The sequence below is a fragment of the Actinia tenebrosa genome, unplaced genomic scaffold (genome assembly GCF_029948245.1).
Source record: "Actinia tenebrosa isolate PJP-AT-01 unplaced genomic scaffold, QUT_ActTen_1.0 PGA_scaffold3__52_contigs__length_22856419, whole genome shotgun sequence".
NCBI classification, from domain to species: Eukaryota; Metazoa; Cnidaria; class Anthozoa; order Actiniaria; family Actiniidae; genus Actinia; species Actinia tenebrosa.
The window spans coordinates 10,082,649-10,095,180 of record NW_028292580.1 but is presented as its reverse complement, the minus strand read 5'-3'; the positions used below and the strand labels follow the sequence as shown (position 1 = coordinate 10,095,180).

Below are 12,532 nucleotides of genomic sequence, written 5' to 3'. Positions count from 1 at the left end.
AGAGCGGCTGTCCGTAAAAATCAGACATAAGGTGGCAACAGTCAAAAAATCGATTTTGTTCATACTTTGAAGTTAGATACCCTATCATATAACATTAACCCCTGTGCACAAAATCTTAGGTAAATGTGTTTTTAAACTTCTACGATCGATCAAATATGCATAAATACGTTGTTTCAGAAAGGATCGTTTTTGCATAAATTAGCAAGTAAATGACTGCCAAAATTAAAATAATATTTTTCAAACCTTTTATAAGCCGTTTTAGACATCAATACTTAGCAAATTTGAGGGATTTTTCTGAAGAAAATAGCAGCATTTACTCTCTAACGCTTCACAAATCATGAATTCTAGGTGTAGTGACGGCCATCTACACAAAACCACGAAAGCGTTGCGTGACCACTGGCGGCCATGACCATTGGGGATGAAGAGTTCTCCTCAAGAATCTTATTTTTTTACCGGCCCAGCCACTTAAGAGGGGTAGTCCGTAAATGTCACCTGAGGAGTGCAGAATGCGAAAAATCGAAATCGTTCAAATTTTGTCAGAATATAGGCCTTAGTGAACTAAAACTGTTGTGTAAGTTTTTCTTCGATCGGTTAAATATTTTAGGAGAACCGCGCCGAAATCCATTTTTCAAGATCACCTCCGGTTTCTGCACGCGATTTCACCCCATTCCAAAAAGCCCTAAAAATCACAAAATTCCTTTGAATTTCTACAACAAACGATATAATTTTGTAATTTTGGGATACTAAACCTCATTTAGGTGGATTTATCAATCACTTTGCATAAAACAAAAATATTTTATCGATTTTTACATTATTTTCAATATTTTGAGCAATTTTTCTTACCCTACATTGCAAGGTCAATATCTCTAATGGTACATCGATTTACACAAATTAACTATTATAGGGGCCACTAGCAATGCTTTATCTTGATTTTTATCAAATAAAATTTTGGGGCACTCGAAAATTCGAATTATGGCAAGACGAAACGTAACCCCTATTTACGCATAAAATAATGACGAACTTAACTCGCTAGCGGTCACGCTTTATGCCGAAGGAAAATTAATTGGTCCATTAAACCGCTTATTAATACACAAAAAACTCAATGGAGTAAAAGATACAACCTTTATTGACATTCTGATAAATTTTTAAAAGATTTGCTGAGATATTTTCTATCGTTTTAAGACAAGCATGCTCAGTATCATTGTCGTGTGACTCGATACTAAAGGTTCGATCCTATGATTTTCGGTAATTTTCGGCATAGAATGGCTTTATAAAATTTCAATCACAATTTAACAACCTAACTAATAAAGTATAAACACTTTGTACCTTATCATACTTGATTTGTAGAGAATCAACACGTTGAAGACAGCATTACGATCCGAATAATATCTCAACAATCTGAACAGTCAAACTCTTTGCAGGATGGCGTGACTACCACAGGCAACCCGTCATTACTTAGTGAGATATAAACTCGTACCAATGGGTTGGACGATAATTTGGATGGTTTTCTTTTTACAATGGATTCTATACAACTTTTTAGGAGTAAAGTATTCATCTTGTGTTTTGAAGGGATTTTTCAAATTTTATTGGAATTTGAATTTATTCCGCAATGGTAACATTTTGACTGCTCTAAAAATATGATATACAGGTATAAATGACAGAAGCGAACTGAACTATTTTTAACATGGAGCGTAGCAAATTTAAACAAAACACATTTATTTGTTAATAATGGCACTACTAAGTCGCTTTTTCTGGTCTCCCACAATGAGGTGGATCCAAGAGGGAGGGAGTGGGGTGGGGGGAGTTGAGGTGGGAGCGTGACATTTTGGCGTTATACGAATCTCTCGCTGACTATGGCAAAACGAAAGAAGGACGTTTTGCGATACGATGATATGATAAAATATGATTATTTTTTTAAAATTTTTGTTTAATTATATTGCCCACATTCTTGGGCTATTTCAGATAAAACGTTTTTTAATGTATCCAAAGCTAAAAGGGAGGTCGCAGTCAACACAAAAACATGTGAACATGGCTTACGTCTGCAACGATATTACTACGAAACACAGCTGCATTTTTTTAAAACATCACTGATGATCTTTATGTAGGGTGCCTTGCGTCGTGCTGATATTTCTGAAGTGTCTAACTCCAGTTCTTCGCAGATCAGCTGAAGTAAGGAGATGGACAACTTAGACATTTTGCTACTTGCAAATAACTGACAAAGGTTCATTGATTCAAACAAAATAGGGTGCTGTAGGTTGCATTCTTCCAGTATCGTACTGCGAGCTCGTGAGTGTGCAGCTTCATCTTCAGCAGCTGCCGTATCCTCTTCATCGCCATCACTGTTCCCCTCTTCTTCCTCAACCTTATCATCATTCTCCATGGCCACCCGCTCTTCGACTGTTGCTTTTTTAAGCTTGGCAGCTTTGCGAGAAAAATAGGACTGCACTTGGCTTGGTGAGAGGAATTCGTCCACTTTAAATTGACGCGAACCATCAAAATTCTTAGCGTATCGTATATCTCGCGCGACAGTTGAGGGATTCATTTTGTGCCCAGTTTCTTGGCCTCTAAAAAACATTTCATCTAGATACTGTCGTTGTTTCTTTGTGAAACGTGCGGAATTCTTGGACGTTTTCAGTGCCCAGCCTCGTTTATGCATTTCTTTTTCGGTGGGTATGACATCACTTGTATTTGGTCTCAATTCTGGTTGAGGACCTTGGCCATGAAGAAGCTTATCATGATACATGATTTTAGCCTTATCAAATAAGCTGGCCTTCTCTTCTTTTAGCTCACATTTACCGTATTGTAAATGGTTGTCAAGCGACGAGTACCGTTGAAACACTTTTATGCACCCCTCGATTGGACAGGTGAACAGCTTGTTTTCTGTACAATCGTCTTCGCTTTCTTCATCTTCTTTTTCTGCCACTTTGCACGACTTCTTGGTTTTTTGTTTTGAGTTGATCTCGATGAATGCACCCTCACTAAATGAACTGTCAAAGGTCTCTATTTTCAGGGTCTTTGGAACTTAATATAGAGAAAAAATACAAATACACATACATAAATACGGATGTGAGTGAATTAATTGATAAGAGGTTGATCGTTTAATCATATTTGGTTGATTCGGATCGGCTGGGTGATTGACTAATTGATATTGATTGACTGACTCATCGACTGACTGGTTTAATGACTGGAGCGACTGATTGGCTGACTTACTGACTGACTGACTGACTGACTGACTGACTGACTGACTGACTGACAGACAGACAGACAGACTGACTGACAGACAGACATTCATTATCGATTCATGTAAGATCTGTAAACTAAAATTAACGGTTGACAGAATACTAGTCCCAATTTTTTTTAGATATTTATACACGGTTGAATATGATCCCACTACTGACCTTGCAAGTTTGACCAGGTAATCATCTTTCCTTCTCCTATTTTGTAAGCCTTCCAGCAGGTTAGTCCTTTTGCCTTGAAATGGAAATTGTTGAGGGTGCTTATTCCAACTATTTGTGCGGGAGGAATTTCATGGCCCAGTCTTGTGTGATAATAAAGACTTCATCTGGCTCCAGTTTACTCAACAACTCAATCCGCGCTTTATCTTGCTGGATGGAGCGAAGTTGATGCGCTTTCCAAGATTTGATAGCTGCAACTGCTTGTCTGAAAGTGTAGGTGATGTCATCATACTGCTCAGGTGTTAGGCTGTTAGCAGAGTCAGTTATTGCTGTCTCAATCTCGTCAAGAACTGAGTTGAGTTCTTCACAAGATGAACACTGATGGTCATGTTGATGTTTGCACGTGGTGCCAAGCTGAGTATACTTAGGATCACTTAGAGCATGTGACAGACAGTGGTCTGCTATGCTACTAGTCTCGATAACGTGAACCTGCGAAAGAATGCATACAAATGTACAAATAAATGTTATAATTTTGTTTCACTGGCTAAACATCCCTTTATGTTCATTTTTGGCTTTAGGGGCTGCGGAATAGTCAGGACTGTTACGATGACTTTCAACTTCTGTTATTTACCTTGTAGTCAGTCTTGATGTATTGCTTTCCCTCTTTCAAGGCCTTCTCACAATGACAAACCCAAGAATGATCGCGTCCATTGTTTTCTAGCGTTGAGACCACGTCAATCAAATCATCGAAAGCTTTAGCACCATCAGCAGATATATAATCTAATCCCTGCAAAGACTTGCGTACTGTCGCAGTACATACTGTAAGCAGCCGTCTCATAGTTGTTTCGCTGAATGGTTTTATTCCACTTTCTTCACAGTACTGACGATATTGTGCACAGATTCTTGCCGGAATCATTGACCTTATTACATTTGGTGTTTCCAGCAGGCTTCCATTAGATAGGCGCAAATACCGCTGGCCAAACGGCAAGTCTTGTATTACCTGTGGGCTGGTTATAAATTCAAGGAAATGATCAAGTCGCAAATCATCTATTCGAACTCTAGGTGTTCTACTGATTGGAACAGCAGCGTCACGCCCATGTTTCAAGATGTGTAGCCGGGCAACTTTGAAGCGATATTCAGTGAGTCCTGGTATGAACTTTTGAATTTCAGTCAGTGGCACCAAGTCTGCCATTATTGCCAGTACCTGCCTTCTTGTATCCCAGCCAGCGGCATTTCGGTAAGTCTCAGCCAATGCCTCTAGATATTTAATGTCGATGGGAGATTGGACCCCAAGAGTCTCCTCTACTATGTGGGAAGACTGAACAGCATTCCAAAGGCTCCCAGCATCACCTGGCGTGATTACCTCAAGCGCTGACACAATCGCACTTGCTGCTTTGGAGACATGACTCTTTTTAGTACGCATGCTCATGTCATGCCATGCCTTCTTCGGTTGACCAACTGTTTGATCTGATCTCCCACAAGCACTCAAAAACTCGTTGAGCTTCTTTCGTGAACAGGCTAGATTACGACCTTTGTAACCATCAGATGAAACAGTACTACCTGTACTGCCACTCTCAGAAAGAATGACACTGGGGTCGTCCATAATAGTCAGCTGCTCCATGGCCCCTGTTAGTGAGTCGCTGCTCAAGCTCTCAGCACTTTTTACACCTACATCCTGAATAGAAAAATGCAGCTATTTGTTAGTTAAGCGATCGGATTTATCGCTGGAAAAAAGTATTCGACTTTTAAGCTAACCTCGTGCTCATCCAAAGTTCTGGAATCAGTAGATATTTGGACTGGCTCAGAGATTTGTGGCGTGACATCATGTGTCGGTAGATCGTCTAGATCATGAGAAGACCGTGAGGATTCCAGCCTACATGATATGTGCTCCCGACATCGTTTACATATTGCTTTGATAAGAAAGAAAGAATACTTTAACTCTTATTTGGTGTAAAAACAACTGTAATCAAACAATTTGAAACATTATAGTTTTTCACTTTTACCCGCCTGTTTTAGGTTTCCTGTGGAATTGGCGCGAGTTGCCCTGTGATAGTATAGTAAGTCCCCCCCACCCCCCCCCCCCATTCCCTTTAAAATCCTAGATCTGCCCATAAAGAGGCATAGAAGAGGTATACTCACGCGAGCCGACAGGTACCAAAAAGTTAGAAAAGTCATATAAGATCTTAGACTGTAAGGACGTTATAGCTCTGTCTCCTTTGGGATTGCTAGACTTATGAAATGCCAAATGAGCGGGGATAGAGCAGGTCCTCTTGTTACAGCGCCACCTAGTCCCGTACTTTTCACGATGTCTAGGACACACGGTTAACCTCAATTGACCTTCGTCGGTATCAAATAAGCCTGGGGGATATAAAAAGGAAATTTCAGTTAGTTATTCATCAACACATAGTACACACATATGATACAGACTATCTGTGATGGGTACCCCCTTTAATGGTCTTAAATAAATGTAGATGTAGATTACGGCTTTAACGTAGATAACGGCTTTAACGCAGTAATGTCTTTTCATAGGACTTCAGTCAAACGAAATCTTACCAGCTCGGGCTAAAAGAAGATCTGACTCAGTTTTCAAGGCTGAGTCTCTTATATCCAGAGCCCTGAGATGTCCTCTGATATTTTTGTGACAGTCTTGAAGAGGTACACACTCGAGATCCGCAGGGTTGCAAAGACTAGAGCCACAGGAGCCATTAACATGGCAGGAGTAACCACATACAGCCATTTATATAATCTCGCACAAATGGAACCGTTTCTAGTGCATAACTGCGTACATAAAATGAATTAGTAACTTTATAATAAGATTGCAACTAAGAACTGAAGTAGAACCACTGGTTTTTACTCACCTTTTATGTCATGAGGTTCGTCCTTAGGTCGAAAGGTTGATTTTAAAGTGCCCATCGATTAATACCTCTTTGCACTTATGTAAAGATTAAATAATATTCCGTCAAGACTTCCCTGGGCGCGATCAACATACGTATAGCTAGAACATTCACAAAACTAACAATGATTGCAAAAAGCTTTGTTACATGGTAACTTATTACATTTTTGTTTATTATTACACTACGAGCAAGGAAAAAATGGACGCGAAGTACCTCTGCTTACCGTGGAAAACCAATACAGTCCTAACAAAATGACGAGAATAGTGTATAAAAAGGAAAGTAAAAACAGAAATGAAACGATTAAATAAATCGAATTCTAGCCGTAGCCGTGACGGGTTGCCTGTGGTAGTCACGTCATCCTGCAAAGGGTTTGACTGTTCAGATTGTTGAGATATTATTCGGATCGTAATGCTGTCTTCAACGTGTTGATTCTCTACAAATCAAGTATGATAAGGTACAAAGTGTTTATACTTTATTAGTTAGGTTGTTAAATTGTGATTGAAATTTTATAAAGCCATTCTATGCCGAAAATTACCGAAAATCATAGGATCGAACCTTTAGTATCGAGTCACACGACAATGATACTGAGCATGCTTGTCTTAAAACGATAGAAAATATCTCAGCAAATCTTTTAAAAATTTATCAGAATGTCAATAAAGGTTGTATCTTTTACTCCATTGAGTTTTTTGTGTATTAATAAGCGGTTTAATGGACCAATTAATTTTCCTTCGGCATAAAGCGTGACCGCTAGCGAGTTAAGTTCGTCATTATTTTATGCGTAAATAGGGGTTACGTTTCGTCTTGCCATAATTCGAATTTTCGAGTGCCCCAAAATTTTATTTGATAAAAATCAAGATAAAGCATTGCTAGTGGCCCCTATAATAGTTAATTTGTGTAAATCGATGTACCATTAGAGATATTGACCTTGCAATGTAGGGTAAGAAAAATTGCTCAAAATATTGAAAATAATGTAAAAATCGATAAAATATTTTTGTTTTATGCAAAGTGATTGATAAATCCACCTAAATGAGGTTTAGTATCCCAAAATTACAAAATTATATCGTTTGTTGTAGAAATTCAAAGGAATTTTGTGATTTTTAGGGCTTTTTGGAATGGGGTGAAATCGCGTGCAGAAACCGGAAGTGATCCTGAAAAATGGATTTCGGCGCGGTTCTCCTAAAATATTTAACCGATCGAAGGAAAACTTACACAACAGTTTTAGTTCACTAAGGCCTATATTCTGACAAAATTTGAACGATTTCGATTTTTCGCATTCTGCACTCCTCAGGTGACATTTACGGACTACCCCTCTTAAGGACTAAACTTAAATTTCGAAGCCCCTTAAACTATGCTTTCTTTCAAAAACAATATCCCCCTCTTGTATGCATAACAAATTTATGTAATATAGGAATGCAAACTTTGCTCTTCTCACGAACGCATCAAAAATAATAGATCGGCTCATGTTATACGCCCTCGTATTGTGTGTGATCCCTTAGGTAACATTTGTCTAGTTTCAAAGGCGGATCCAGGATATTTTTTAGGGGGGGTCCAAAAACTACATTCAATCAGTGACGTTACTTTTGAGGTCATACATACCGCTATATTTGTTGTAAACTTTCAGAACGCAAACAACTTGATTTGGCTTTCAATTTATAAACCTACATAAGAGTCATGACTTTCAAAAGAAAATTATCTGTAATATGTCGTATTTAAAAAAAAAGGGAAATAACGAGTTGTAAAGGGGGGTCCGCAACCCTGGACCCCTCCGTTGGATCCGCCCTTGAGTTACGCGAGTGATTTCGGTATCGGTAAGTTATCACATAAATCCCAATCAATATCTACTCGCGTCATATATATTGTATTAATTTAGGAAACAAAAACTAATAATGTCGGTATAAATATTTTTTTCTTATAAAACGGCTTTAGTTGAAATGGTTGTTTTTCTTGTGAAAAGATGTGTGCGGACGAGTGGCGTCAATGTAGGATTCTTTTCTTTTCTTATCCTTTTTGCTGGTGTCCACGTGTTTCACAGCAAGCTCACACTCAATATACAGTCAATTCAAAAAATGCTGTCGTCGACCAACTCGAGCCTACGCGACTAAACATCCACGAATATGGGGTGATGTATTAATAGGGCATTCTGTACTTCCTTGTTCATTTTGTCCAGAGCCTTTTCTGGAAGCTTGTCGTCTTCTTGTGCATCTATTTCGGCGGGGTCGACCTTTTTCTTTGGCTATCGTGAAAAAAACCTTATACCACTTGTTTAGATGTGAGGAAACCATCAGGACTTAAAAAAACTGACACCATCAGAATTCTTGGCCTTCCTCAAGGACTTTGAGGAAGGCCAAAAATGCTTTCAGTTCGACCCCCTTGAGCTGCGCCACTCCTGTACTTGCGGTGGTGATAAGCGATGACAGTTTTATTTTATTTTATTTTTTTTTGATGTCGTTACAGGATCAACTTTATGCCCGGTCTGCTCACCAATGTTAAACTGGGCCATAAGATAGGTCTTTCTGTATTTCTTTAAGACGTTTTCGACCTGCGTTTGATTTTATTCCCCAACCCATTTTGTGATTGAACCGAGCTAGTACTTAGAGGGTCCTGAAGGGGTAAAATGAGTGCTGGTATTATCCTTGTTTGGTGCTGGGAAAATTGGATATCATGCACTGGGATTCATAAACAAAAAACCATCAAAAATGGGAGTTGGATTAAGGTTTTAGCAAAACATAACTCGGGCAAAGAATAAAGAGATTTGAACTGGGATTTGGGTAAATGTTGGGCTTGGAAATGGGATTAGGAACCCCCTTCAGGACCCTCCAACGCAGAGTAATAGAGGGGAGGTCCTCTGCTCTCTGATTGAAGGAGCTGTAACCTGTTCTCTTGTTACATTTGGAAGTGGAGAGTGTCTGAGTGCCAATGGTCCTTTTTGGTAATACTGTGCATTGTGTCTCTGCATCCACTTTTGTTAAACAACTTTTGTTTAAGAAGTTGATGTCTGGCTCATACTCTATTTTCTCAGGTATATATTCATCACAATGTGCTTCCATTATACTAGAAGAGGTCACACTTGCTGCCAATATGTTTTCAAGCTCCTTTAATTTCAAACAGAAAATATTTATAAGCATGTAAAAGCAAACTTATATGTATTCAGTGGTATAAATTTCACAAGCTATTTGTACTCTTAATGAAATTTTGATGCCAATGAGATTTTGAAATAGATTCAAAGTATATACATGCATTAAATATGTTTCATATCTGATCTTTTTAAAATTGTATGTCAAAAAATGTACCTTTTTGATGTTCCTTTTTGATCTTGCTTTAAGCCCCAGGTCGACATTTTTTTGTGTGCTTATTTATCCACTTAAACAGTTTAGACATACCGATACCACTTGAAGGGTCTCTTTCAAATCCTGGAAAATTTCTAGTGTCTATTTTCCTTCTGGATAAAAGCATCGTTTTCATCCAGTTTACAAACAATTTCACAAATGTCGTCTTTAGGACTGCCATTACTGTGGTAAGATACCCTTGATTTCTTTATAAATTCTTTGTCGACAACAGATAGCAGCTTTCTACATGATTGTTCGGATTTACAAATACGAGCTACCGCAGTTTCAGTCACATTGACTCCAAGGTTCTTTATTGCTTGATTTAGATGAAAATTGCTCATTTCAACTTCTAAGTCTTGGGCGATGTTAGCACCTGGAACACCATGGTTATTGACACCTCTGTTGCACATTAATGTATGTGCATCTCATGGTGTTAGCAATGCATACACTTGAAATAGAAGATATAGACATTAAAGTGCATAGTTTTTACTTTGTTTACCATCTCCTTAAGAGACAGAGTCTAAAAAGTTCATAAAGAATAGTCCTTCATTCATTAGGGCAGTATTGTAGTCGTACATGTCATCCTTTTTTGACTTTGAAATCACTTTATCAGGTTGTTCTTTAGTGAGTTTGACTTCTGGGGCAGGAGGTTGTGGGTCGTGGGTCATTTCTTGTTTCCTGTGTCTTTTTCCATCATGTCTATATGACTTATTACAGCCTTTGAAACGACAGGGATACCGGCCACTTTCTGTAACACTCTGTGCGTCAATAAGATCTTGCTGTTCTTGTGTTGTGATAATGATGTCTACCAAGCCATTTACAGCTGCCTTCTGTAGAATGAATTTATCAACAACCATAGCGGAGACTATGTAGGAATCTTAGTTGATCAAATTATCCTTTTGATTTTAAATCGGTAGGTATTGGAGGTGACTTAGGCTGAGTGTGTAGAAAGTCCATATCAAATGTTTTAAGAGCAGAAGCAACAACCCATGCTTTAACCTCAGTAATAAGAAAGTCTTTGTTTGCTCTGTAGGCCTTTTTTACCTCAATTTTAACATTTCTCCTGTTGATGAGATTTCTATCATAGTACATGGTACGTGGGTCATCATCAGAGGTAGGATTGTAGAAAATCCTGTACAACATCTATAAAATGATAAAATATTATAGTGAGATCTATGTTATAGAGGGGTTTTAATATGAGTGGGAAAGGGCAGAAATCTCGAACGTTTCTATTGAAATTATAGTTTTGGTACAGCATGTTGAGTTTCCCACTATTTTTTAAATCTGCTTATGACTTAATATTATTAGGTTGCTCACCTGAAAACATGTTATTAACGTGCTATTAACATGTTTTCACATGACCAACCTAATAATATTTAGTCGTATTATTTGACTAGCAACCCCATTTCACAAAACAACACCAATTTCAGAATGTTTGGTTGTGGTTATTTGTTAATTCTGACCAGATAAAATGTGAACTATTATTACTCAAACCATTGCTCAATAAGTTTAAACATCATTTCACATTACCTCGAGTATTTTCATACCAGTGTGCCAGTCAGCAATTCCAGGTATGAGTCCATCCAGTCGTGCTTCTTCTGTATAGCCATTGCTCACAGCTTCAATGGCATTAACAGCTCTATCAATGCTGAGTTGGTCGCCAATTAGTAGTTGTTTGTCTTATATCTTATCACCCTGTTCATTGATATTGAGCGGTATTTTGTTATGGAGTATTCGAAGGATTTTTGTCATCCCTTCTGTTTTGTTCTCGTTTTCAAATATTATACCTAAAGGGACCCGTGAAAGTATGAAACAACAGTATGTACAACATAAAATAATGTTTTGACAGAATGCAACCACTAAAATCAAGATGACAGACGGATAGACATAATTTATGACCATAACAGATAATAAAACTAGGGTGTGCAAAAAAGATAAGATAATAATAATTGAAAATTGCCAATATGCCATTTAATAGAAGCAAAGAGTGTACCATAATCAATATATTGAACAATATCAAAATGTTACAAAATGAAACAATGGAATTGTGTGGCATTTGTGCGCATAGTTCATACTGTTAGCACTGCATAGTCATTACAAAAATGGGAATTACCTTTTCAGATTTCTGTCTAGATGCTTCACTGTATTTATGGAATGTGGAGCATACACATAGGCTTAAAATCTGCAAAAGCAGGGATATTCTCCACCAGGATTCTAGAAACTAGGACAGTGTAGTCAAATCGCTGTGAGTTGTGGTCATCAAGAAAGATAGAAAGCTTTTGTTTTGAAATTCAAGCAGTTCAGCACTTTTTTCATCATTGGAGAGATGATTACCTGACACTCTGTTAAAAACAGCCATATGATTCAGCCAATGTTCATCCTTATTCTGCTGAGCCTTTGTCATGTGCTTCCTTTCTTGCCTGATGTCAATATTATCAAAGGCAATTGCATATTAGCAAAGGCAATTAGTCACTTGTAAGTTCAGTAGAACCACTTTGATAGTCACTTGTAAGTTCAGTAGAACTACTTTCAGAGTCACTTGTAAGTTCAGTAGAACTATTTGAAGACTTGAATTTCTGAATTTCACTATCAAATTCAGCTCCCTTGGCTAGAGTCCTTTGATTTGATGTTGTTATACAAAGTTTGTTAAATCTTTGTAATGTTGACTGTTTAAAAGAAAAAAACAAGTGTAAAGAAAACTGAAATGAAAAACCTTTATCTCAGCAGGGTAGCCCATTAAGCAACTCTAGGCTGATATATAATTTCACAATTATTGTTGATCACAAGTACAATCTAACAATTTTAGAAATATATGTTTTAAAAGAATATTTGTCCAGTATGATTTGTATAGTGCAACACATGATCAGTTTTGTATACACAATAATATAGATATTTACAACAGAGGCTAAGAAAAGTA

At 37.7% G+C, this 12,532-nt stretch overlaps 1 protein-coding gene and 1 pseudogene across 1 annotated transcript; both read right to left on the bottom strand.

Annotated features, from left to right (window-relative positions):
• Positions 1 to 3,506: 3,506 nt before the first annotated feature.
• On the bottom strand, positions 3,507 to 4,998 carry LOC148908492 (uncharacterized). Its single transcript, XM_089035894.1, has 2 exons — positions 4,027 to 4,998; positions 3,507 to 3,884 (listed from the first exon to the last, which is right to left on the bottom strand). Exons 1-2 carry the CDS (start codon positions 4,996 to 4,998, stop codon positions 3,507 to 3,509), a joined length of 1,350 nt encoding a protein of 449 aa, XP_088892020.1.
• A 4,712-nt stretch (positions 4,999 to 9,710) lies between these two features.
• LOC148908491 (uncharacterized) lies at positions 9,711 to 11,400 on the bottom strand (annotated as a pseudogene).
• Between the last annotated feature and the right edge of the window lie 1,132 nt (positions 11,401 to 12,532).